General features: G+C 44.6%; 2 protein-coding genes across 6 annotated transcripts in view; one reads left to right on the top strand and one right to left on the bottom strand.

The window, feature by feature from the left end:
* Positions 1-27592, top strand: part of BRF1 (BRF1 general transcription factor IIIB subunit) — a 175553-nt gene that overhangs the window by 82864 nt on the left and 65097 nt on the right. For all 3 annotated transcript variants that reach the window (XM_080593999.1, XM_080593997.1, XM_080593998.1), the window contains exons 6-11: positions 6131-6280; positions 7866-7959; positions 17628-17754; positions 19085-19124; positions 19214-19306; positions 20058-20330. In XM_080593999.1, the coding sequence (XP_080450125.1) occupies positions 6131-6280; positions 7866-7959; positions 17628-17754; positions 19085-19124; positions 19214-19306; positions 20058-20330 (777 nt within the window). The remainder of the gene's footprint in view (positions 1-6130; positions 6281-7865; positions 7960-17627; positions 17755-19084; positions 19125-19213; positions 19307-20057; positions 20331-27592) is intronic.
* BTBD6 (BTB domain containing 6) lies at positions 87-3358 on the bottom strand. 3 transcript variants are annotated; one of them, XM_080594019.1, is made up of 5 exons: positions 2724-3358; positions 2346-2637; positions 2134-2224; positions 1711-1829; positions 87-1475 (listed from the first exon to the last, which is right to left on the bottom strand). In XM_080594019.1, the coding sequence occupies exons 2-5, from the start codon at positions 2546-2548 to the stop codon at positions 443-445; spliced, it is 1446 nt and encodes a 481-aa protein (XP_080450145.1). In that variant the 5' UTR covers positions 2549-2637; positions 2724-3358; the 3' UTR covers positions 87-442. The 3 variants fall into 3 exon arrangements, with proteins under 3 accessions (XP_080450145.1, XP_080450144.1, XP_080450143.1); XM_080594018.1 differs by having other exon boundaries at positions 2970-3358; XM_080594017.1 differs by lacking the exon at positions 2724-3358 and having other exon boundaries at positions 2346-2717.

Raw genomic sequence — 27592 nt, 5'->3', positions numbered from 1 at the left:
TATGGCATTATCACCCCTGGTAGGTGTACTGTAGATGAATTAATAGACACAAGCCATTAAGATCAGTAATGATCAAGTACACAGGATTTAGGGCAAGTAAAAATGTTTTATATTTCACAGATTCATAAACTGCTCTAGTTTAGAACATTCTGTTTAAGTCAGCTGCAGTCTGCAAGTTAGTTATCTATATACAAAATAAATGCACAGTACGTGCGAGATTTAACATTTTTCTGCTTGTTGCAGTCTTAATTAAGTCAAATAGCTTATGAATAAATAAAATAAGATTAAATTCGAGAGCATTCCTTCACTTATTTGTATAGGCTGATGTAGCAGATAGGTAAGTAGCATAACATTCCATACTGCTGTACAGTTTCGTAGTAAGATTGGAAAATCCCTTAATGTGCAGCGTTGCAGTATTGGAATACAATCAAGGTGAAATGCATCATGCATAGAAAATGAGCTCAGGTATCTGTCCTCCTTGTACTCCAGTTCCATTGGTACTGTCCGAGGAGCACTGGAACTGGAATGTCACTTTTCCACACTGCACTTCAGTCATTCCCTCTTGCCCAAAGTAACTGAGTTCATTGCCGTCGAGAATAGCACTTACATTGTAAAACGTGTCCTGCTCAACCTGCACAGGGTGTTCAAACCACACAGAGAAAGTATTACTGGACCCGTCGGAGGTGAACTTTGTCAGATTTTGAGCAAGGACAACTCCTAAGCGCTTCAGTTCGATTTTGACGCTGTATTCAGCTTTGCCACAACTTGACCCATACAATCCCAGTCCTGCTATAAATATCCGTTTGTCTACGGCAAACTGAATACTGTCACACCGCCCTCTGTACCTCCACTGGTTACTGCGGTACGCGGACGACTGAAATCGATGGCATCGCTGAGGTACGAGTCCTTTCCTTTTCGTCAGGGGAAACTCAAGTTTGGGTTTGTTTGCAGCCGTGTACCATAGGAATATGTTGTGAGTTTCCTCAAGGGTGAGGATGTCGGACTGGGCAGCTCCGTTGGCAAACTCTTCCAGAGTCATAGTGGGAATCCGCACCAAGTACAGCGCTTTGCCTAATACATTCCTCTTGTTGCGTGGCGTAACCGGCAGCCCTTGCCTTTTGCATTCAGCCTCTGCCCAGTTGAGAACGGCCTCGAAAACTACCACTTCCTTGGTGTTTAGCGCCTCCCGGGTTACAATGATCTCTAGCGTCTGTTGATCTATCTCACAGAAGCCTTCTGACTTCAGTGCCATTTCTGCTTGAGCATCAATCACCTCCCAGCAGCGCTGTGTCAGCTCTGGCTCCTCAAAGAGCCTGCTCTGAGACAGCAGAACGCAAGCGTTCTTCGCCTCTAAACTAGTCTCCAGAAAATTGACGCAAGCCTTTGCTAGGGCTGGCACGATGTACTTCTTGGCAGCATACAGCGTAGCCAGAACTGTGTCAGCTTCCAGGTCTATTTCATCACTATACATGTATCTAGAGGGGGAAAAAAAAAAAGTTTCTTAAGGGAAAAATATATGTATGTATAGCCCATGAAAAAAACTCATCTGTAGTCATCTTTGCTGGCAGCAAGTCTGACATTCGGTATTTGTCAGCACATGAAGTAAACAGTAATATGTGCATATTGCACAATGCCAATTAGGAGGTAGATGTATATTTTAAGCTACTTTGATTCCGTCCACGTAATTAGTAACTTGTAGTGGCCACTTACTTTAATAGGATTAGAAAGGCTGCAGGTTCCACATCTGGTATATGGATTTCAGATTTGACCTCTGCGAGATCACCATAAAACATAGCGTAGAAGACAGAGCTACCGACTGCCAAAACGTACTGGAAAATAGAGAGGGAGGGAGAGAAGCCTCAGTACCGTGCGTCTGTGATGACTGAGCGTGCTGGCTCTTGATAAGAGCTACACTTAGGGAAAGTTAAAAGCTGCAGCTGAGGCAGGCGCCCGCCTTAGACAGTTCCCTTTAACTGCCATATATGTGAATTACTTCTGGGATTAGGCAAGAAGGATAATTAAGAAAAAAATGGAAGAGAGTTGTCATGGGGGTGGGGTAGAGAGGGGATATACTCAGCAGCATCACAAAAAGGGGGGGGGGGGGGGGGAACAAAAATAATGCTCCGCACAAACCTTATGGGCAGGAACTTTCTTGGATGCCCCTGGCGGGCCCACGATGAAGTGGACGTCAGCCATGAGTTCGTTATTGAACATCAGCGCGTTCCTGCAAGCGAGGGGAAGGGAGGGAGGTGTGGAGGCCGCTCTGGGGCGGGCAGCCCCCCGTCACCCCCCGAAGCCACCAGCCCGGCGGCGGGGCCGGTTGCCCCTTGTCCCTCGTCCCTTACCTCTCGCGCAGCGTGGGGTGGAAGGACTGCCAGTTGGCGCTCTCCAAGTTGTTGTTGTTGAGGTTCTGGAGCTGGGGCGGCGGGGGCGGCTGGGCGCTCTGCTGGAGCTGCAGCGCGTTCTTCTTGCTGTTGGCAGCGGTGGCGGCGGCGTTGCTGTTGGCGATGTTGGTGTTGGCGCTGGCAGGGTAAAGTTCTGCAGCCATCTTCTTCTTCAGGGCCAGGGGCACTATCTCATAGCATCCTGGCACCTTGCCGTTTGGCCTCACGCTCTTTTTGGACTTCTTTAAGGTCTCTGGAAGCAGAAGAAAAAAAGTCAAACACTTCATGATCCTGCCATTGAGGCAACCATGGGGCAGTGGCATGAGCAAGAGAACTAACAGATCCCAAGCGCAGGTCCCGCTAGCAGGAGACGCGGTTCGCTTCTAGGTGCGGGGTGACCTCTTTTTTTTTTTCCTCCTTTCTTTTTCCTCTTTTTTTCTCCTTGGCTCCAAGGGGGGCTGCCCAGCCTCCGCGCCGCCGCCACGACTGCAGCGAGCAGGGCTGGCAGGCAGCTCCTTCCCCCCGAGGAAAAAAATTAAATTTAAAAAAAAAATAGAAAAAAAAAAAAAAAAAACAAGCACACACCACCGAAAAAGCCACAGATCCAGCAGAGCAGACGCAGGGTTGAGGAGCGACAGTCAGTCCCCGGGTCCTCCAGCCGCTACAGCCCGCCGAGGCGCAGCCACCCGCCGGCTCCCCGCTGCTGCTGCTGCTGCGAACGATCGCGCCCGGCTCCGTCCTTCCCCGCCCGGCGGCGGCGGCTGCGGGGGCACATCGGCGGCGGGGCAGGGGCAGGGGCCGGGCCCGGGGCGGCTCCGGCTGCCCCGCACCAAGTTTCCTCCTCCTCGCCCCGCCGCGGGGGCGTCGCTGCCCCTCGGCGCTCCCCTCACGGCGGCGGCGGCGGCGGGACGCGGCTCGGCCCCGCTCGGCTCCCTTCGGCTCCGCTCGGCTCTGCCGGGCCCTGCCTCCGCCTCCCGCCCTAATAGGCAGCGCCGCGCCGCGCGTCACGGCCGCCGCCGCCAATCCGGGGAGCCGGGGGGAGCCGCCCCCCCCCCCCCGCTCCTCCTCCTCCTTCCCACCCTTCCCCAGTCTCCGACGCCCGCCTGGGGGCGCAGAGCGGCCGGGGCCGTGCGCAGCGCCGAGCACCGCCGAGATGTGCCGAGCGCTTCCGAGCGCAGCCGAGATGTGCCGAGGAGAGCCGAGCGCGGCCGAGCCGGCCCCGCCCCGCCCTGCCGCCCTTCCCGGCCGCACCGGGCGGGGGCGCCGCTGCCCCGCGCTGGGGCGGGGGGGTGGGATGGGGGGGATGGGGGGGGTGGGCTGTGCGGACCGGGGGGGGGCCCGGGGCCTCCTCCCGGAGCCTTTCTGGCGGGTACTGCCCCCACACCCCGGTTTCCCACTTTAGTTTTCCCTTTTATTTCCACCCCCCTTTAATTTTTCCCCATTTATTTTTTCCCACTTTATTCTTTCCCCCTATTTTTTCCCCCTTTAACCCCTCCCTTTATTCCCCCTCTTTATTCCCCCCCCCCTTTATTTATCCCCTTTATTTTTCTCCCGTTTATTCTGCCCTTTATTTTTTCACCCCATTTATTTTTCCCCCTTTATTTTTCTCCTTTTATTTATTTCCCCTTTGTATTTTCCCCATTTTTTCCCTCTCTCCCCCCCCTTTTTACCCCTTTTCTCCCCTCTTTTTTCCCCGTTTTTTCCCTCCTTATTTTTTCCCCTTTATTGATTTCCCCCCTTTTTTTTCCTACATTTATTATTTCATCACCCTGAGGCCCTCACAGTGCCCCCTCCTCGCTCCCCCCGTGCTCCTCGCCCGCCCTGCAGCCCCGTTACTGCCGGGGAAGGCTCTCTTAAACACTGCACTGGGAGTTTTTCACTCTTCCTGCCACTTCTGCAGGTGGGATAGGGAGCTGCGCCTTTCCTTAAAAATAAAATAAAATAAATAAATAAATAAACCCATTTGCGTCGCAGCCCCCGTTGCGGAAAGCCGGTTTTGCCCCAGCCGAAGCAGCAGCCCCTGAGCGAGGACCTGAGCCCCTGGGGACAGGGGGGGCTCCTTGGGGCGCAGCGCGGTGCTGGGCTGCTGCAACTTGGGTTGAACCCCAGAAGGGTTCGTTCGCCCTGCTTTGGGTTTAGCAGCATCTTAAGAAGTGTTTGTTCCTATTTTTTTTCAGCCCGTGCCGGAGATGGTCGTGTTAGCTTTGGCCCGACGTTTAATTTATGTATTGGTAGCTTTGCATCCTGGCCATTTATGGCCTCTTTATGGCTTTTCGCTTAAAAACCGTCCGTGTATTCATTTTCTGACTGGTAGCTTTCAGAACTTGAATTAACGACGTGTAATGTTTTGGCAAGTGACCCGTGGGCACGAGCGCTGGCAGAGACCTCAGAGCAGCCGCCACGCGGACCTGCCTCGGTGCTCCCCGATCCCAGAGGGGGCCGAGGAGCCCCCACTGCAACCCCTGTCCTTGGCAGGAGCCGGGTCCCTGCCCCAAAACAGGCAGCTGGGGGCAGAGCAGGCACCGGGGGGCTTTGGGTGCCAGGCACCCATCGCTCCTGGAAGCACTTCTCCTATTTTGGGATTGATTGTTTCTGATAATTTTATGAACCCTACTTTTCTAACAAACTGTAGTTGTGTCAATGGGCATGTATGTGAAAAAGTGCTTAAAAATGGGTTTTCCTAAGCTGTTCTCCCAGGCAATCTACTTACAACGAGCACCTAAACATGGTAGGGAGCTACTAGTAGGTAGGGATCTACTAGCACACCGCACGGATAGTTGGAAGTATGGAGCCCTAAAAAATCACAGGGATCGGTCAATCCCTGGGTTTTTGTCATCACGTTTAGGAGACGGCTGCACTTGGGCGTTTCTGAAGTTTTGAGGGAGATGCGGCTGGAAGTTTTTGCTCGCTAAGTGCAACGCTTACATTTACATGCCTCTGTAGGACTGACAGGCGTAATCACGTTCGCTGTGATCGTGGTAATTACGGAGAGCAACAGGGCATCATTGTCAGAACTCGGTGCTAAATGAAACCGCTTTGATTAATTGTAAATCTCTAAGCCTGGTGCAGCGTTCTGAGCTGGGTTTTCATCTTTATCAGTTTAAGTGCCCACATAGGGGATCAGCTAAGGAAATTGAGTTGAGGCTAATAGTTAACAATTTACCGTACATCATGGATTTTCGGTCAAGTGATAAAAGGCTGGCAGGAAATGAGAAATTGATACCTCAAATAAGAGTAAACATGTGTTAAGCGTAGCATTTACAAGATTGTTTGATAAATTATAAATTGGTTTAGGCAAAGCACAATCCGAACTGACACATTTCGGTTAGTTTTGAAGCTGATAACACCAACACTTGAAATAAGTTTATACATCACGAGGCAGATCCACGGCTGATGTAAATTGTCATAGTGCTGCTGACGTTAATTGGGTTCCAGCAATTTATGCCGACGGAGAGTACGCCTGAATACATGCAGCATGTGAAGCTTTGAACCCTGAAAAGCACGTAAGGAAAAAAACATTGTGTGGTGCTTTAAAAGCTTCTTGTCTGTAAAGCAAGAAAGGATTTTGTTCTAGCTGTACCCGTAGTGAAAAGGTGTTTCAAAAGCTTAGTCTGTGCTGCTCTCCAGTTGTTTTCTGAGATGTGAAGCAAGCCGACCGTGACAGCCCCACAGTGCTGCCGTTCAAGTTTTGTGGTTCATAAATCAAGGTTCAGGACTAGAAATAATTGTGTTACCTTCTATTTCAGATCCGTGTTTATACATTCCTCGTTTTGCACATATGCTTGAGTTTGGGGATAAGAACCACGAGGTCTCCATGACGGCTCTCAGGCTGCTGCAGAGAATGAAGCGAGACTGGATGCACACCGGCCGCAGGCCGTCCGGGCTCTGCGGAGCAGGTAGGTGAAATGCTGGGTGCGCTGCTTCAACCCCAGCAGGATGCACAGGAGGGTCTTCCAGCTGGGAATGGATGCAGGCTTCTTCATTTCTTAGGTGATGCCATGCTCTCTGGGTTTTGTCCTGTCAGGCTCCTCCAGATTAGACAGCATTTCGTCATTTTTGCCCCTACATTACTTGCTCAGATCCTTTTGCCTCTTGCATGTTGGATTTTTTAACATTTCTGGTGCTCCTTTTGCTCCCACTCTCTTCCAGCTCTAGCTTTTTGCCAGCTAAAACTGCATCACGAGTGCAAGCACTTTGTTTTGTGTCTTCACACTGATTCCTATGCAAGAAATGCTCTCTCAGACCTGATCTGTGAAATTGTTTTCCTCTCCTTCTTCGCCTTTTTCCAAGATTCAACTGCCAGCATGAAAAAATCTGCTGGCTTGGGAGGGCTAAGCTAAAAGGTAGTTAGTACCAGCCAGCGAGGTCAGACTAATGAAGAGTGCATATAGTCACATAGTTCACGTATGCCCTTTGTTTTGTTTGAAAGATCTTAAACGTGCATGCGTGAATGAGAAATAGTGCACAAACCACAGGGAACTCAGGACTATGAGACGATATTGAAATTTCTAGCCTTTCCTTGTTAATAGTACTTGCTTACTGCACATCGCCAAAAAATCGAGTACAGGCTCTGTAGGAAACCAACCTTATCTTTGGTTCACTACATAAACTATAACTATGTGAGCAAGTGATTTGATTCAGTAGCCATGCATTGAAGCAGGAGGTGCCAAGTCCCCTATATCCATCCATGCCCTATGCCATTCATGTGGGGGTTTTTTTGTGGTCTGGGATGAAAACAGTTCCCTGGCCTAAATGTCCGTGCCACACGTTTGCGGCTATGTAAAGGACCAGTCCTTAGCTCAGCCCCTGATGTTCCATCAAGGACTGGAGCAATTTCCACAGATACCTGAAGCAGAGCTCTGCTTTCATGTCCTCCGAAGAAAGCACTTTTGCACGCTTAAAGCTGTTCTGCCCACTGAACCGCTGTGTGATGAGTGGGGTTGGTGCTTCAAAACTGAGCTACTGCTCTGAATCAAAACAGGAACGCAAATGCAGCCTGTTCTGGTTATCTGGCTATGCAGAGGGTCTTGCATGAGAGCACTTGGGCACCAGCAAGCCAGTGATCATGGTGACAGCAGTGAGGATAACGGCTTAAGCAGATTCAGTGTTTCGCTTCTGGAGGAGTTAACTGGAGATCTTTTTATTCAAGACTACTAATTCTGCTAAAAAGATGATAGCGTTGAAAATGTGTGATCATGTTCTTCTGCTGTATTTAAGTAGCTAACCACGGTTTCCAAAATGAGCTAAAGCTTAGAGTTTTTTAGGGTGCAATTTGCAATCAGCTTAATTTTATTGGGTAGGAAGCAACATTTGTAACGTCAAGTCAATCACCTGGATTCAAGGATGCAGCTGAACGCAAGCATTTACTGCTCTGTAGCTGAAAGCAGGGACAAAGGGAGGTCATAGTTATCTGACAGTTTTCTGCTTTTCTTAAGGAAATTTTCCTCTTTTTGACATTGACTTTCTCTGCTTATTCCTTAGCTCTGCTAGTGGCAGCAAGAATGCATGATTTCCGACGTACTGTTAAAGAGGTCATCAGGGTGGTCAAGGTTTGTGAGTCTACATTAAGGAAAAGGTCAGTGCAGTTTTATTACTTTTATCTTTCGTTTACAGTACTGAAAAGTGGTGTAGTCTAAAATGGATGTGTATCAGAGAAAAACATGTTCTTTTCCTTTTCACAAGTGCCAAGGATAAAATAAGTACAACATGTTTAGCTGGTCATTTTTAAGTACTAACACCTGCCTCTTATGTAAGGCCTCAAATGCTTGGCAAAGATGGTGAGAAGCATTGTGCCTATTTAACAGGTGAAGAGTTTAAGGCAAAAAAATGTTGGGTCAGAAATGTTAACAGTCATAAATTCTCAGAAGCAATAATTGATTAATTCTCAAAGCTGAGGTTGTAACGTGGGATTTTTTTTTTGCAGTAATCCAGAAAAGAATGCTGACAGGTTTTGTCTTTTAGCTGTTACCGAACAGAACTTTTCCAAATATTTTCAAAAAATGGTCATTTTCAATAGTGTTGAACTGCTAATAAATGGAAGACAGCACAATAAGTGTAGCGACGATACCTTCTCTGAGGGGGGTCAGAAGTAGGATTATCAGTAGAATGTGAGCCTGAAAATAAGAATTTCACACCTACTTTGTCTTCTTTTTTTTTTCCTAAAAAAGTTCTAGTAACATTTTCTGCATTTTGATGAAGTAAATATTAGTAGCAATCACCCAGCCTCTCTCATTTAGTTTTGAAAAGTTGTAACCTTTTATTTTCCCATAGTTTAGTAAAAAATGACATGACTGTGAAATGCTGTGCTTTCTGTGGCCACCAGTACAAAGTTTTTCTACCACCTGTATGTTTGGAAGTTTGTTGAACCAAAGTTTATCTTTAGCAAGCTTCTGGATGTTTCTCTTTCTCTTGACTGCATTGAGACCAGCTCAGGCACATCCTGCTGAATCTAATACTTGTCAATAAATAACATTCACTTCTTAACCGTGAAAAATATTTTTACCCTAGATCTTCATTTGTGGGATAGGAGTGATAATATTGCTCATTGGTGGTATAGGGATAAGTTTAAATTGCTTAAATGGCTGTAGGCACTATAACACCAAGGCTGTATGAGTACAAATGGCACTTTTTTTTTTCTCTGGTCAACAGGTCATGTGTTTTAATGTGCATTTTGTATAATTAATGATATATGCACCCATAATTGATTTCAAGATGCCTTGGTTAAATAGTTAGAGAGTTCATTCTTACTAGGAAAATAAGCATAATAAATTAGAGTTGGAAGGAAAATTAATCTGAGCAATTGTTTCAAGCGAAGAAATCTAGCTTCAAAATTCATGCTTTGAAATGTTTACTCAAGTCACACACGTCAACTGAAATGACAGCGTTATTTACTTTGACAGGGTAAACGTGACAGCTGAATTATTTTCAGGCAGCTATAATTACAACTGTATTTATCACGAATCTATAAATTTGATTGATGTTTTTCAAATAAGAGCACGTTATATAGTATTTAACGAGGGCAAATAAAAAATACCCTTGAATACCTGTTCTTTGCACCCCATTTTTTTTCCTCTTCTTTCAAGAATTGCTCTCAAAATGCCATTGAGTAGAAGTTGTCTAAATTAATAAGCACTTGTTTCGTGCTCTTAAAAATTTCTTTGCTTCTCAGCTTTGTGTAGTTTTATTTCCTTTTAATTATCGCTGTAGTTGCTCTGATCTGCAAAGAGCTGCTGCTGCTTTGTGCATTGTGACGGCGTTGAGTGTAGCTGGGTGAAAGTGCAGCCTCAGGTGCTGCACTCGTTGCTGATGGCTTTCCTCTGAAAGCTTTGGAAGGAAAACCAAACACGAGTCTAGATAACGCTGACGCTTCCAGCCCAGGCCGGGGTGGGGCTGTGCTGATCGGTGGCTGAGCAGGTAGGAGCGGTGGATTTTAAGAATGCTGTGCTTGGTTTTCTTCCTATTTCGGGAAGACCTTCAGCAAAGGGTAGCAGCCCTTCCCCAAGAAGCTGTTTCTAATCCTGTGCCCTACAAGTCATGTAGCTGCGTACAGGGGGATTTGTCATCCTGTTGTCCAGCAGCTGGAGAGCACCGAGCCCTTCGAGCCTGTGGTCTGTTGCCACTTCCACAGCTGTGCATGGGTGGAATGGCTTTTAGGAGGAGGTCACAAAAATGTGACGTACCTTCAGGTCGTGAAAATGAATGACCCGATATAAATACAATCTGTTTTGGAAGGAAAAAGCAACTAAGCATGGAAATGGCCCAGGGACCCCAACACCCATCTTCAAATCAGAACTTGTTGATTTAGCTGCATGGCTAAAAAAAGGTGTGTTTGTTTTTAATGTGCGTGGTTTTGGTAGGATCTTAGTAAGAAAACTTTGTAGTTACTTCAGAGGGCCTTTGAGCTTTATGTTTTGAAGCACGCAATTAAAATGTAAAGCTTGTTGCTGTTGTTGAAAGAGAGCATATTAAATATTAATAAACGTACTGATGATTCTATCTGTCTCATTTCCAGGCTAATTGAAATGATATTAACTTATATATCACTTTATATATTCAAAGTACTGTACAAATATTAACTAATTAGTCAAATTGTTATTTTTTGTGTAATCATCTGTGGAGATAACGGAAATTAACTTTTAATAAATTCAACTCTTTTATTTATTTTAATTCTTGCATTTCTGCCTCTTTCATGCACCTGTTTTTGCTTCTGCCTCTTTGGCCTTTACATACTCTGACCCTTCTTCTGTTTATTCACCTCTTGCATACTTTTTCTGCATACTAAATTATAGTTTATCTGCAATAAGAATAATTTTTTGTGATATTTGTCCATTGTGCATTATCTAATACTGTGCGGCCCCTATGCCTGTTTGAAGATCTTAGGCATTTCTTCAATAGAAATAAAAAATAATAAATCAGCTTATCTTTGTTAACACTTGCATTTTACTCCTTTGGCTTACTCACTCTCTTTATCTATAAATTGAGCTGCTTTTTGCATCAAGAAAAAAAAAAAGTGTTTCTTCTCAGTTCCACAAAGTACTATCTGTTAAAAAACCTATCTGTGATGAACTTCAGAAAGAGTAACATTTCAGTTGGAGTGAAGCGTCATTTAGAAGGAACTGAAATGAAAGGCCAGAATGGGTTTAAAGTTCTCATTTTTGGGATGACTGTTTCTTTGCACAACCAAACAGTATTTTCGGCGAAGAAAGACTGGATTTCTTTCTTTACAAAAGAACTCCCTTTACCTGGCGGGGTGGAGATACCGCAGGGATTTTCATAATTAGAGTCCTTTGCTCATGGTCCAGGGACCCAGCTGTAGCTCTTTCAATGATTGCGTTGGTAATTTTCAGGAAAAAATTAAAGATTCATGCATGGAGATGAATGTATTGCCTGCAGCTTTTCTTATTTTCATTGCAGCAGTGTATAGTTTGTATAAACTTCATGTCCAGACTCCTGCTGCAGTCTCCAGCTGGGTAGACTTCTGTGAGCGCAAGCAAAGAGAGGAGCAGGTTGATCTGTGAGTTCAGAGTCAGGATGGGGAGAGATGATAACAGGGGCATGCACGTCTGAGAGGTAGCTGCAAGGCTGGGTTTTCCAAAACACCAAAGCCATATCGAGGTCAGCACTGAAGGGAAAGGCATGATGTAGTCAGTGGTGTGCTGTGATACAAGCAAAACCATATTAAAGTCCTGTGAGAGGAACGTGATGGATTAAGTGAGAGCCATTTGCTTAAGGTATTTGAGCATGGAGAGGGGCAGAGGATGTCCAGGAAGTCAGAGTTGTTGAAGTGTGGTACGGAGAGAAAAACTTTCAGAAACATGGGCAGGTGGCTGTGTGAGGAGCCTGTAGTGGTGTCCACTCTGATCTCAGATCAGCAGATCACTGACCTCTAAACTAAGTGAGCTACACTAAGAGAGCAAATGGAGAAATATTTGATGTCTTAAGTAAAATAGCTTCAAGTGGTTTATAGGGGATTTCTAGAAATCTTTCTAGTATAATGAGTAAAATTCAACTGGATCCAAGCAAGTTGGTATTGCACACCTTTGCAAACTTGATCGTCTGTTTTAATGAAAAAAGGTTTTATTTTTGATGAATCCAATTTTACAGGCAATGTTACTTTTTATAAATCTGGCTTCTGTACAGCTAGGAAGCTAATACATTAATTAGATTCCTGATATATTCCAGTACTTCATACTTACTTTAAGAATTGCCATTTCAAAATTATTTGGTGGCTGTTACTTTTGATACAATAATTAACTTCTTAGCACTAAGTTGGTCTTAGCTCTTGTAAACAATTTGCTCTTTGTTTGACTTAGCTCGTCGGAGTGGCTCTGTTAAGAAATGAAGCAGTGTGCTATTTTTCTTTTCCAAGAGATCATAGAATGTTTTGACATATTGCAGTGGAGGAACCATGCTAATGAACCAAAGTTTTAGGTAATGCTAAAGCATTTTGTTTCATTACCGTGATGTGAACGCTGGAATCATGAAAAAAAGAACAAGAACAAAAAATTCCAAAAGGTTCAGACTGACAGATTTCAGGGATGCCCAGGAAGACCTGTCGATGGGATTATCAGTGGGCTAACCATGTGCACAAGTGTTAACCTGAGTTAACTCTGTTTAAGCGTTTGTCGAATCAGAACTTTAAAATTTATGCTAACAGATCTGTGATAATTTTAAATCTCTGTTTTGGCGTAAGCAAGTAAAAGCAACTAATTCTTAAGGGCACTTCTCATTATTAAAGGAATAAATCTTTCTTGGTACCCAATCTTTAATATTAAAAAAAAGACAGAATCATTAGCAAATGAGCACCATAAATTATCAGTTACCAGCTAATTTGCAGTAAATGACTGTGTGGGCATGCTCTTTGTCCATTGCAAAAAGAGATGAAATGTATTAATGTGGTACATCATGGAAGTTGTTTAAGAGAAAATATTTCTCTTTACAGTTGCATTGGGCTAGGAACACAGGGAGAGTAATGTAGCCCAGCTCAGGTGTTAAGTTGTACTTTGTAAAACCACAGTAACAGTAACTAGATCACCTCAGATTTTGTCCATACTTTTTAGTAATGAGATACATGAGATACACATAGGCTTTAAAAATACCTCTTTTATGTTGCTGCAAGTAAGCATCAAGTTATATAAAGTTACAATGATTGCACTTCTGTTTGTTTACATACTGGTGAATACTAGAAAACTTGTATATCATGTAGGAAGCATGTCATAACTATTTCTGATATATATTCTATATTAACTATCACTGTTAGGGTATGTGTTTACATACTTCAGTAAATAGTTCATGCATGAATATTGTATAGCTTGGAAAAAAGGAGAGGAGATGATGTAATAGGCATTTATAGTGTAATAAGCAGTGATGGTTTGCCACAGCAGTGCAAATTCTGAACTTATATTAGTGAGTGTGTGAGTTTGGAGTGGTAGACAGCATTGACGAACACTTGGTTAAGATGGGGGATATAGTTAAATAAAGGAGGAGCAACTGAGGCCCCTTGGTTTGTTCAGGCCAGAGCAGAGCAGGCCGAGGGGAGGCCTCATGGCGGCCTGCAGCTCCCTCACGAGGGGAGCGGGGGGGCAGGCGCTGAGCTCTGCTCTCTGGGGACAGCGACAGGACCCGAGGGAATGGCATGGAGCTGGGACAGGGGAGGGTCAGGCTGGGGGTTAGGGAAAGGTTCTTTGTCGAGGTGGTGGTCGGGGCACTGGGACAGGCTGCCCAGGGCGGTGGTCATGGCACTGAGCTGCTGGAGTTCAAGAAGCACTTGGACAATGCTCTCAGACATGTGGTCTGATTTTTTGGGTGTCCTTCGGGGACCTCAGAGTTGGACTCGATCCTTGTGGGTCCCTTCCAACTTGGGATATTCTATGATTCTAAATATTTTTGTACTTAAGTAAGATAGAAAAGTAAGTCCTTTACTTTTCCTGAGCTTGCAAATGTTGGAGTTGTCAAATCAGCTGATCTATTCACCAATTTATATACATTTTAAAATTGTCTCTGAGGTTATAATCTGCGTGCCGTTCTGTGCAGAGGTCCAGCCCAGGATACCTCCGTGCTGTGCTGCCTGCTCTCCAGAGCTCGGGGTTGGCCGTGTTCATAGGAGGGCAGTCGGACGACGTGCGGCTCACCAGACTTCTCTGGTCCTGGCTGAGCTTGGCTGGCAGTTTCAGCTGCTTTTCCTCTCTCCTTTGAACAGGGAGTGGAGGCCAGTGTGGCTTTTTCTAAACTGTCCCTGCTTAGAAGTCCCTCTTGGACTTTGAACTTGGACTCCTGAAGCAATCGTGAATTGGACTTCAGAAGACTTCGCGCATTTAAATGCTTCATTGCACCCCCCACCGCAGAATTTCAAGTAAACACTAAAACTGAGCATTCAGCTGCACATGGGAGTCTTTTTTTTTGTCCTTAGCTGTAGACTGGATTCATAAGTCTCCACTGGACAGTGTCCGTGAAACAAAACAAAGGGAAAAAAACATTGCTCAGCTTCAAAGTAACTGACCCATTTTCCCTTATTGGGAGCTAAATTAAGTGTGAACAGAATTGGTTTACTGTTTTGTGCACAAAAGTGCTTTATCAGAGCACGAGGTGTGTTTTTGTCTGTAAACTGACTGAACAAAAGCCGTGGAAATTTTTCTGTGAAAAAAAAGTCTGGGGTTAGGGGCAAATGACACCAAGCTCTGGCAAAGCTTTTCTCCCAAAGGAATTTGCTTGAAAGAGTCTGTGAGAAACTGTAAGACAAGGGTTTGTACTGGAAGTTGAATCTCAGCCTGAACTGTAGCGATTGCCTCTGCTTCAACTATAAATAGAAAATACTTATCTACCAAATTTCAGTTTTTAGAGCCCTTTTGAATTCATGCCAAGGAAATAATATCTTAATTTGTATATCTGTTTGTTTTCCTCCTTCTGTGGATGACTTAAAATGGCTACACTTACTAGATTTTTTTAGAGATTAACGAAAGTACAAAATGAACTTGGGTATCGGTTTTGTGCAGAACTTAAAAAATAGCCTGTAGCTATTTTTTTCATGAGGGCACTCCCTCGCCCCTGAAACTATCATGCTTATAATTAAGTCTGCATCAGCTTTTCTTAGCCGCCAAACTAATGTTACCTTGTTCCACGCAGCGCAGACTGCCGCGTGCATCAGTTTGTTGCCTTGGTGGCATGTGTCCAAACACTGGATAACATCAGAGAAATGTTTAAAAATATGCAGACAGGATATCAGCCGATGTAAGACGTTGAGGCAGGCAAGCGGTTGGCAATCATGGGTATTTATTTATATCGAGTTAAAGGAGGAAGCATTGAGCGAACGGCTCGCCCTCCCGCAGCACGGTGCTTAATACTGCTGTGGTCCTGCCCGTCAGGGCTGGTTCCTCGTTTCAGGAGGAAGGTCACAGCCCTGTGGTTAAGACAGGTGAGAAACGAAGAAATAAAGTGCCGCTTGGTAGCTCTGAGCTTCCAGCCCGGTTCCTGTGCCTACGTGGTCACACTGCCCACCTCCAGAATTGGGTGGTCAGCACTCACCTGGCTTGGCTTGGATCGGGACTGAGATCAAATCACGTTGGCTTGCCCTGGGCTGACACCCAGCAGGTGCAGGGCGAGTGACCTGAGTCACACAGGGTGGATGAGGAGAGGGACAGACGGAGCCTCGGGTGTCCACAAGGAGATGTGCGTGGGGTTAGGTGCTGAAATCCAAGCATGGTCATCTCGTCCCCGACCTGGCTTCGTCAGTCACTGGTTTTGGCACTGATTTTCTCTGCATTGCTGTGCATGCCTAGAAGGAGTTGCTGTTTCGGCTGAGCCTGGGTGCTCATCTTGGACTCTGAGCAAGCATCGGATAAACAACGGTGTCTTTGCCAAAGTGCGTGCTGGTTTGTTATGGTGGGAGGAGGATAACAATTTAACTTGGCGAGGCTGGCTGGGAGGAGTGCCCTGCCAGGGTGGGACTGCCTCTACGTGCATGATTCATCATAAAGAGATGGTGGCTGCAGCTGAGTGATGATGGCTGGGAAACTCCCTGCTTCTAAAGGGATACCTGGATTTGGCATTAAATGAATCCTGAATTAAAATAGCATCAACAGTGCCCTAGCCAGGTTTTTCCTTTAGCCTGATAGATGAGGCCCCCTCCTGTAAGGCAGGTAGTGCACACTGGAAGCTTATTAATGCTGAGAGATTACACGTCTGTTAATTAAAAGCTGGGTGCTGCTGCCACCAATAGCATCCTTTGCTTTCCAATTTGATTTAAAAGAGGGGAGACGAGAGCTGGTCAGCGATACTTTAAGGGAAGGTTCTGGGCTGTCAGTTGTGCTTAAGTACACAGCTAATTTGGGGCTTCGTGGAGATGTCTTAACCCCAGACAAGACTGGGCTTCAGAGCTTTCTTCTCCTTGGCAGCAGCAGGGCTGGTGGGGGAAGCTGTGCGTGGGCTCGGCATGCTGCTTGCTGTTGGCTTTGCTTGGAGGTGGCTCTCCCTGTGCATCTCACAGCATCAGATGCTGCACCTGCCTTGGGAGTGGGGGCACAAAGTCTGCTGAATTTACAGCAGGCCTGGGTCCTTTTGTCTGAGCTGGCTTGTCTTGTTCCTCAGTTTATAGAAAAAGATAATACAGGTAGCGATAAGGGTATAGGGAGAGAGAGCAGCCAGGTGCTCTTCGCCTTGGCCCTGAAGTTGGAAACTGAATTTCTGTCCTATTGAACATCTCTTCATTGAAGGAATTTTCTTGCAATCAGAAGCAAAAGAGAAAACCACGGTTGCTCTTTAGGAGAGAGAAATTCTGAAATGTCCTGAGCTGGGAGTACTGAATCACAGTTTTTTTAGTTTCCTAGCTTTGCAGATGGAAGCTGCTGTCAGCTTTGCTTCCTCTGGAAGATGGGAATATTCCAGTGAAGCAGCTGCAGACGCATCATTGCAGTTTTCCCATGGAAAATGTTGATATTATTAAAAGGGCACTTTCTGTCAGAAAAGCATTCTGCCAGACATTTCCTGACCTGGCTTTATACTTAACCTTTTGTCTTGCCTTCTCCATCTGTAAAATTGATGTGATCATTCTCAACCACCTGTACAAAATGCTGAAATTTGTGGATGAAGTTATGACGACGTGGTGTCATTTAAGAGTCGATTTCTTTGAAAGATTCAGCCGCTTTCGTGGCAATTCCCCACGGAGCTAGTCACATCTCTCGCTTAGGCAGGAGCCTCTCAAATGTGAACGCTGAACAAATACAAAATATGTTATTGTAAAATTACATGCATTCGTCTGTTCTATGTGCGGATGAGCCCTTTATTTTACTGCTGCTTCTTTGTGTCCTGGGAAGATGACTTGTCCCTCTTCCCATCTATATTTTTGAGCATACTCTTAAACTAGGATGGCAGATATTTCAGTTTGGGAATCTGTTTTGTTTTTGTTGTTGATCCCAAAAGCAGCGAGACAGGAGGAATGAACTGCAGTTCTCGTCTCAATTTTGTCTGTACTTAATTGACTGTAGTGGCTGTGGTAATTCTGTTCCGTCTTTGTTCATCAAAAAAGTGTGTGTTGCATACTCTAATAAATCAAAAGCTAATTTGCGATATGAAATGATACTTTGCAGCAAATGAAACAATTAGTATCACTTCAGTTTTAATGTATTCTGTAGTTGAGCCAAAGTTTCTAAGGATGACATGTTTATTCTGAAAGTCAGCAGTTTGATGAATTTTGTTACTTTTAAAGAAGTTCTTAAAAATGCCGTGGTAATATGCTGTATGCTTTGGTAGGTTGACAGAGTTTGAAGATACACCAACAAGCCAGCTAACCATAGATGAGTTTATGAAGATTGACTTGGAAGAAGAATGCGATCCTCCCTCGTTTACAGCCGGTCAAAAAAAACTGAAGATACAACAGGTGAATTCTAAGCTGGATGCTCTGTGTATTTCTCCCCTCTTTTCTCCCCGTTTATTCCTTCTGAATTAAATAGTACTAAATCCTAACTGGCTAGCATCTGATCAGGTAAAGTCTGTTTCGAGGTTCTTAAGAAAAGGGGGAGCATTGGTACATATAACGGGCATTAACTTATTTTTTATGTTTTTTTTTTTTTTTAAGAATATTGTTTTACTAGCAATGGGACAGCTTTCCAGTCAAAAAAAATGCTTAGAAATTTTTCTCCCTTATAATTTTTGCTGGTTACTCCAGAGAGGCATGTTCTTTCAGATACATAGCTTCAAATCTAGCTTTAAATATCCCCCGATGAGGGATCGAAGTATCTCTCTAGTCCCAGTTAACCACTGCGGGAAGGACAAAGTCACTGCTTTTGTTAGTGCAGATCAGGACTTTTGGGTGTTTGGGCAAACGAGCACCCGTGGAGCTCCCATGTTTTGCAGGATACTGGTGTTCGGTGCTTAGCACACGACTGCTGTGTTGTAGAGGGGTGCTCAGTGCGGGGGGCCCAGGTGTGTCCCTGTTTGCAAGGCGATGCAGTTACTCCAAGCACTGTTCTCTCCCTTATGCTTGCTTTCTGATGACGTGTGTGTTTCTCTTCTTTTGCTCTGAACTTTAAGTGAAGCATCAGATCTTTGTGTCCTTAAAAAACTGGAGTCTCTCATGTGACAAATAAAGCTGAGCTTGTGGCTTGAGAAGCTGTCCTAATGTCTGCACTGCTCTTGTGTGTGCTGTGTGCGCTCTCTTGTCCTAGTTAACCAGAGTTGAAAAGGTTCATGCCTTGTAATGGGATCAGAAACTGTGCACTTTTTTAAGGCAATAATATTTAATATTCTAAATATACTATCATTTAAAGGGCTGTCGATGTGTTTATGATGTTCTCAAGAGTCTGTCGGATGCTGTAGGTCAGTCTTTCAGTCTGCCGTTGCACGCGTGCTGTGTGTGGCCTCTGCACAGCGACTCCAGCACTGTTTTGCACTCACCCTCACCTACAGACACAGTCATGAAGTCTAACTGTTGAAGAATGGGGCCTTTTATTTGCAGCTCGCCAGAGCTGAAAGTTCCTTTTGAAGTGTAGAGATTTGTGACATAACGTTTGAAATGGGTCAGTATTTTGAAACTTGTTTGTCTTGCCTGGCTGACAATACAAAATAACAAAATAATTTGAATTGGGATTTGAAAGTTGCTTATTACTTTTAAAATACCCTATGATTCTGTGTCAGCATATACAGTTCACAAGTAGTACAGAGGTATTTTTGTAGTAATTTCACGTTTATTTTGTTTATTTTCATTTCAGCTTGAGAAGGCGTTATCAAAAAAGCTGGAAGATTTTGAAGGTATAAATTGTGTTTAGTGTAACAGATCACTCATTTCTTCAAAATTACATTGATGATTGCTGAGTTTTATTTTTATTTCATCACCACAGGTGAAATATCAAGCTATCAAGATGAAATAGAGATTGAATTAGAAAATAGTAGACCAAAAGCAAAAGGTGTATTTGCAAATTTCACTAAAGATGGTAAGTCTATAAAATGTTGTGACTACTTAAATAATAATGCGTTCATATCCTGCAGACAGTCATAAGTGTATGAACTTGATTATGATAAATGTGATCACGTATATGCCTGTGTAGTAAAAAATCTCTACTTATTGTGTCGGTGTTCTCTCTGCTTTTCAGCGCATCATGCCAAGTAGTTGGTTCAAATGTCAGCCTCCAACATAACTTAATACAAAATAATAATACAAAATAACACTAACAAAATAAAAGCCGTTCATTACAATTACAGTACATTAATGACTTTGGTTGTTTTTCATTCCTGGAACAGTATAAGTTTGGCACTGACACCTGAGTTGCAGAGGACCTTTATCCAGACCCCTTGGTCACTGAATGCCCTAGTGGACAAATTGGCATGATGGCTCTCTGTGCAGGTTTAATTGGCTATTTTTTATTTGTAATCATCCCAATAAGTAGTTGGCTTCTTTCAAAAAACCCTTTTACCTGGCATAATTTGATAACACAATACTTCTATTTTAAGTGATGACCGTATTCACAAAAATACATTTTAATAGCCAGGGTAATGAATTTGAAGAGCATCTGGAAACTTCATATATTCATACATAGTACTAAAATACTGTGTATATTTTCTACAGATTTTCATTATTATTTTAAATCTTTGTAGTGAGTCCCTCTCTATTTACTTAGTTTCTGTAACAGATGGTACGCAATGATTTGTTGGTTTGTTGTTGTTTGTGTTTTTTTTCCCTTACAGAATCTATAGAAGATAATGCATCTAGCGTATTTGGAGAGGAAGAGGCAGAAGATGAGGAACTGGAAGCAGCTGCTAATCACTTAAACAAGGACTTTTATAATGAATTTCTTCAGAAGGATAGACTAAAAACAAGTGAAGACTGCAAAAGTGAAAATGAAGCTCCTGTAAGACCACCCGCACTAGAATCCTTACTTGGTCCACTCCCCACTGCAGCTAGTCTTGGCATAACGGAGTCCATAAAAGAGTGTATATCCGCTAAGGACCGAGAACTTGGTGAGTAAGAGATCAGTTCAAGAAAAAGCTGAGAGAGGATATGTTGTGTAATTTCCATGTATCTTGATGGTTACTGTGGTAGCAATTCAGTGAATTGCTGTAATACTGAGCTGCAGGAGTTGTGAGGCTGGATGAGACCCGTGGTTTAAGTTGCTGATATTGGTCATTGACGTCTGTTCCTCAGGAGGCTGAAGGAAAATCTGGAGTGCCTAATTATTTTCTGAAGCCTGAAAATGTGTATTTCTTAGTCAAGTAGATTTGCAGTTATACGATAGCTGATGGGCATATTTTAAGCCTTGCAGTCGCAATTAGGAAATTGGAGGAAGCGGATTCGTGTAAGGATGGCTGGAAATTAAAACCCAAGTACGAGAATTTTAGATGAAGGCAGGCTTTCACAAGAGACACTTTACTGGAGTCAACCATGATGCAGTCTGTCTCTGATTGAGCATCTTCTGTCGTTTGCAAATGACAAATGTTTAAAATGTTTGGAAGAGAAAAGAATTGGTTGTATGTTTTGTTTTTTTCATTGATACGGACTTTGTTGTGTATTTTGGTGGTTTTACTTTTTATCTTAAAAAAAAGAAAAAGTCTGGTTGTAATGTATTGCTCTGTACAAAACAGTAAGACCAGGGCTGATGAAAGAATCCAATTTTGCCAGAGCCATAGGGCAGAGAGTAGTGCAAACAGGCAGTCATTCAGGCAGGATTGTTTGCTTTCTCTTATGCGTGCTTGAGCTTTATGGAGATGGCAGTTTTTAAAATTCCTTTTGCATCTTAATGACACTGAGAACTGAACATGTCTAAAGGGCACTTTATTCTTTTCTTTATCAGAGTTAATTTTTCCATCATAAGACACACCTGCCCAAATCTGTTCTGTCAGCTTACTTGGAGGCTGACACACCAGAACATTTTGTTATCCAAACTGTTCTGATGCTAATTTCTGTTCAGCGGCACCTCCTTATAATAGGGTACTCCCTGCCTCAGTGGATGAACTGAATGCATTCAGATTCTTATTATGTTAGTGCTCACATCCCAGAAACATAGCAGGATGATTGCACGTTTATATTTGGTATGAACTAAAGCATACAGAAACAGCTGAGTGGTTTTGTGTTTATTTTAATTATGATTAAGAAAATGGATGGCTCATGGTTCGTCTTTCTCCTGGAAATCAGTGGTTCGTGTCAAAGCGAGGTCAGTAATGGCTAGAAGCTGTTGTTGCCTGGCTGGCCGATGACCTGTAAAGATGAGCTCCCGGTGATGGACATTTCTCAGCTGGCATCGCTATTGACCATTTTAATGGATGGGCTGAGGTCTAAGTGAGTCTACAGATGAGCTAAGCTGATAGAGCCTGGTGTGTTCCTCTGAGCTGGGCTTCAGGCAGGTGGGCAGGAGAACGCATGGCTGCTCATGCTAGGGCTCGTCTGTGTTTTACTATGGTTTTTTTTGGTTTGTTTTATTTTTTTCCAAAAGTGGAGGATGTGCCAAATTAACCGAATGTTCAAAACCAGATAGGTTTCAGTATCTTCATTATTTTTTAATGCATCTGGGAAATCATTGTGGGCATTTGAACAGGTGCTTGTGTTCTTGATATGCTGTGAAGCGGGTTTGCTGAATTACTGTTTTGGTTGTGTTTTGATTGTGGATCCTGTCCCAAACTTTTTTCTTTTTAGTGACTCTGAGGATTTATTTTAATCACTTAAAATTTCCATGTTGAATCAAATTCACTTGTCTGTACTGCGGGGTAAACATGTTGTGGTCCCAATCTCTGAGCCTGTTCTACCTTTTGGCTGGGTGGTGTGGCTGCGTCGTCTCCGAGGTCCTGGTTTCCTTTTGGGTGCAAGAACCGTACCAGAGCCTCAGTGTGTTCTGGATGATTGGGAACCAGGTCTGGCAGACAGGCTGGCAGGTACACCTGGCTCACAGTTTGCATATTACTGTGTAGAATAAAAAAAAAAACTCTTTGTAAAGATGTGTGCTGCTGGTCACCTACGCATCTTAGCCCTGAGCCCCATTGGAGAACAGCGTACATGTCTCGAGTTCTGCCTCACTGTGCTGGGAAATCTGGGAAGGGTTCGTATGCAGAGGGGGTATCTGCCATCAGGCCAACTGGCGTGGCTGTAAAAATCAGACGGCTTCCAGCCCCCCCAGCAAGGCTGAAAAAAAAGCAGCAGTTTTCAGAACTAAACGCAGGATGAAGGCAGCTGCTGCAAGTTTCACTCGAGATGGCACAGATCATCTCTGGAAACAAAAATAGTTGATACCTGCGGAGAGAGGAGGAAAGATAATACAATTTCCGCTTTCATCCTGTGTGTCTGAATTTAGTTCAGTGCGGTTTATATTGTGAATCTTGGCTGGCGACGGGTCTGCTGTGGTATTTCATGTTCCAACACCTCAGCTGGCAAAGGGAGAGCCATCATAACGTTGTACCCGTAGGGTGACATTTTGGGCCCTCTCCACAGCTGCATAAATCATAAACCAGGAGCCTTGCCTGTCCCTCCTCTCCCTCCAACCCAAAGTCACCTTGTGCAGCGCAGAGCGGCAGGGTGAGGCTGGGCTGCACACCTTGATGGGATGCTGCTGCATCTCCTGCTGGGCTCCACGTGCTGATGGGTGGGTGTATTACAGCTGGCAGCACGGCAGTTGGAAACAGCGTGCGCGCTGCTGCGTGGTGAAGATTCGTGGAAAACCCTCGTGGTGATACGCGGCGGGGCTGGGCAGGTGGCTATGAAGCAGGAGCTTGGTGAGAAGGTGCGCTGTGTGCCATGTTTAGCCTCCTTAAATAAATGGTATCCCCTCTCCTCTCTGTAATAATCTCTCTTCCACAAAAAAAAAAAAAGCTCTGCTGTAGGTACCTTCTACAAAGTCTTTTTGTTTGGCTCATGCATGTGTTACTTCAGTTTATAATTGCCTACATCATCTGCTTTGGGAAATCTTCCACCTTTGTGCTACAGTGGCTGCAGCAGCAGCAGCAGCAGGTTTCTCACAAACTGCATGCACAGATAAGGCTTAGGTGCAGAGCCTAGGTATTAAGAAAAATTCAGTATATTTTTGCTTCGCTTACAATTGGTGTTTGAGCAGTGTGAGACTGTCTCTGTGAATGTTTTATGGAAAGCATAGTATTTTAGCAAATTTGCATTACAAAGAGGGCATGTAAGGTACTGGGTTAATGAGACAGGCAGTAAAATGCTTAGAATAAACACTACATTTGACTTTTTTTCCTACAAAGTATATTAATTTGCAGAGACATTTGAGCTGAAATCTCTTTGAGTCGTTGCAAACTGCTTCTTATTCCTCACGATAAAAGAGCTTTGTTGTGAAATCGCAGTTTCAGAGGTGGAGATGTGGTAGATCAGTCTGTTGGTTTTCCTGGCGGTGCAGCATCCCAGCATCCTCTCCATGGTGTACGTGTTCTTTCTGCATCTGAAGTTCCTCCAAACAGGAGGAACTGCCATATACAAATACCATGGACTCTTGTTCTCAAGAAATATATTCTTAGGTGTAAAATTTCCCCTTGCAATTTATTTTTATGTCCTTTTATATCACTCCAAATAATTTGTCATCTTCCTTAGTGTTCCTGTCCTTCTGGTTCTTGCTGACTGTCACCCTGTCCTTCCCGTGTCACTTCTAGGCTATACACAGCCAGTTCATCACTTTGTGCCACATCAGTCAAAAGTCATAAACTTAATTCTGGCCAGGATTAAAACTGAGGAAGGTCTGATAACAACAGAGCTAAAGACAAACTACAGGGGGTTGGTTACCAACTAACTTCTTGTAACTTCCCCTTTGCAATCCAGGTAGTGTTTCAGACCCGATTTAGTTTTTGTTTTGTATCAAAATTCACATGCAGTCATTCTGGGCAATAGTTTCAAATGATGTATGTGCGGTGGGTGGTAACACGCTCCTGCATGTCCTCATGAAAGTAAGTGGCTCTTGCAGTGAAAAATCGCTATGCATGTGCTGTCTTGCGCTTGGTTAGGCATCCAGCTAACTGCATTCAGCGCTAATTTCACAAAGAATACATGAGAAAGGTTTCGTGTGTGTCTGTAATTAATAGTTTGCTCGTTTATTACTCCGTGTGTTTATGCCTCCATTTCTGCCGCAGGCATAATCTGACACATGGGCCGAGGTCGAAAGATGTTTCCATTGATTTCTGGGGGTGTTAAAGACCCCATGCAGACAGCGCTCATCGATCCAGTAGTTGTCAACGTCCCTGTGTACCAGCACTTTCCAACTTCTTATCCAAGAGGGTGTGGAAAGTGGCCGAAGATGGGGTTACAGAGGCAGCGGTGGGCTGATCTGCCAGGGTTTTACTCTTTTCCTCCAGCTTTCACCCCCCTCACCCTCCCAGCTGCCTGCTCCCACTTCTTTTTCGTCCTGGCACTGGTGGAAAGCGGTCGAGGAACGGCTCTTGGCAGCATCGCGTGTGACTCTGAGACAGCCTTATTTGCTCCCCATCGGGGAGCCCAGACCTGGCTTCCTGCGTGATGGGCAGGAGGCTCGCTGAAACGTTACTCACCATCGCTTCATAATATTTGGAGAAGTGTTGACTCCCTCTGCGTGTTGGCTTCTTCTGTGATCTTCCTTTCTTCCTCAGATTTTCTGAGTACATCAGTGCCAGCCGTTTGAGAATACATAAATGTACATGAACGTATGAAAGTATACAAGAAGATATAATCCCTAATTAGAGAGAACATTATGAAGCCCTGTTAAATCATAATTACCACACAGATGAGAAATAAAGCTGCTGAGTTTAGCGCTAATTGTGTTATATATGCAAAGTACACTTGGTCATCAGTGTAAGCTGCGTGTCCCCATCCTGGTGGCTCTTCTTCTTGGCTCTGACTTTAATGGTGCTCTTGATTTTGTGGTTTTAAGCACCACCTGTGGAAAGGAGGAGCGTGTGACCCGGTGCCACCATCCTCCTGTGATAGCTCTGAGGGTTTGCTCTTCCTCTCGGTGTGCCATTGGATCACCGGGGAATATTTTCTGTGGCAGGGCTACCTCTTCACCAGTTTTGAGAGAACTAAGCACAAAAAACCTTGATACTAGCTCATCTTTCTAAGTCAGCGTCCATATTCCTACGTTTGGCAGTCCTGATAGACCGTATCTTTGATTGAGCCTTCATTATGCTGTTAATGAGATGTGAAGAGCTTGCTGCAGCCAGCATGGTAATAGGAGACCTCCAGCTGGTTTGAATACAGTTTTCTGATACCTGAAGTCTCTGGCTGGAATTACAGATGACACAATTTTCTTACTTGACTATGTATGGCCCTCCCACATGAGTATTGTGTGTGCATGCGGTACTCCAAAATTCATGGACACGCTTTTTGCACGCAAGATCTTTGCATGTCATTAAAGGATAGGAATGCTATAAATTTGTTCCTATTCATATCGTGAGTAACTAGGAAGGTTAAGGGATGGAAACTAATCACATAGTTTGGCTGAAAGACTTCCAAACAAATGTAAGAGGGAGTTTTTTAGAGAAATGTGCAGTTTTTTATAGGCGTCAGGGAGATAAACTGAAGTGGCAGCTTAAGCTGAATCATTTATTTTAAACATTCGTGGATAGATGTGTTAGGAGTTTTCCAGAGGCTTATCAATGCAGACGCTCCTTGTAGGAAAGTGCATGCCACTTTTGGCAAGAGTGTTGGTCAGTAAAAGCTGCTGCGGTCAGCAGAAAGTGTTGGCGAGGGGGAATCGGGCTCCTGATGGGAACCGCACAGACCCGAGGCTGCCCTGAGCCTCCGGCCAGCCCAGCCTGGCTGCCGCCTTACCCCGACTGTGCCAGGGGGAATCTCTTTATCCCCTTCTCTCCCCTTCCTTGGTTTTTGTTCTATAAATTTCTGGAAGTGGTTTTGAATCTTGGAAGCTTTTCCAGGCTTGGATTTTTTTCCCCGACTCCTGCATCCTCCCAGCTGCAGGGTGGGCAATGGGCAGCTTGTCTCTTCTGTCCTGAATTTTTCCAGTAACAGCCTGACAGAAAATCAGCTTTATTTTTCAATCTGAGTAATGTGAAAGCCTCACATTGCGCTTGGTGAGAAGGCTCAGCCGCCATTTAAGGCCTCACCCTCCCTTGCAGGAGGAGAAAAGGGAAAAGCTGCTTCATCCCCTCTGCTTTCTTCAGCCGGCTGCTGGCTGGAGGCTCTGGGGGGACGGAGGCCACCGCAGGGCCGCTTCTCCAGAGAGGAGGAGCTCGGCTGGGACAGGAGGCTGAATGTGCCCGGCGGGGGCCCTAACACGTCACCCTGCCACGTCTCGTGATCCTCGACATGTGTGTGCTGCTGCATCAGGGCTGCTTTTTAACGGAGCAAGGAGGAGCAATTGGCAAGGGCAGGTTTGTAACGCGTGGTTTTCCTTCACTTGGAGGGGAAGTCAGGTCTGCCATCGTCTGCTCTGTCTGCTCTCCTGGCTAGATTTAGGGAGATGGAAATGTCGGAAACATCCAGGAGCACAGCACAGAGCAAGCAGGGAGAAGGGGAGAAAACTCAGCTGGGCCCTTAGACATGGTCCCTTCCCCACACCTAAACAGCAGGACTGTGAAACCACTTGTTCCCTGAATACTAAGGGAAACTTGTGTTCTTGGTTGGCTTTGGTACGTCAGAGTTTGTACGTGTCAGTCTAAAATTTTCCTTCTCGTGGGGCTTCTTTTTAAGGTTTTCTCCTGTCTGCACACCCTAGTGCTTGAAAAGATGCTCCTTCTCAGGGTGGGAGATGCTTTTAGGGGCATTTATAATTGCTCCCGTCCTTACACAGGCCTATTTCAGGGAACCTGTGGAAACGTCTCCATCTCAGGAATAGCTCCCTGGCTCTTATATCATTGTCGAAGTAGGCTGCGGATGGAAGGAGAGTCGGGGGAGGTGGTGTTGGGGGGTGACGACACAGACATACAGGAAACCTGGCTAAAAAACCTGAGTAACTCCCTGCCAGTATGCGAATTATATGACATTTCCTTTTCCGCACCGTCCAAAAATGTGAGCCTATTAATGCTCCCAGCTATTTGGTTAGGTGGCCTGTTTTCAGAAGAAGCGGACATTCCTGCCCTACCCTGCTGCCAAAAAGGAAGAAAAATCTTTCACCAAAAAACTTGGTGAAAACTGTAATTGTTCATTAGAGAGCTGTGGAAAGTGAAATGTGTGGAGGCTACACGGAGAACATTAAATTCGGATGGAAAGCCAACTGCTTAGAGGAATGTTATTTGAGCAATTCATCATGATATCTGCAGTGTCAGGAGTGGAGACCTGGGTTCAGTTCAGGGAGGCTTCA

The sequence above is a fragment of the Anser brachyrhynchus genome (assembly GCF_964034855.1).
Source record: "Anser brachyrhynchus genome assembly, chromosome: 5".
In the NCBI taxonomy this organism is placed as follows: Eukaryota; Metazoa; Chordata; class Aves; order Anseriformes; family Anatidae; genus Anser; species Anser brachyrhynchus.
Note: the sequence above shows the minus strand (reverse complement) of the source record. Positions and strands in the feature narration are given on the sequence as shown.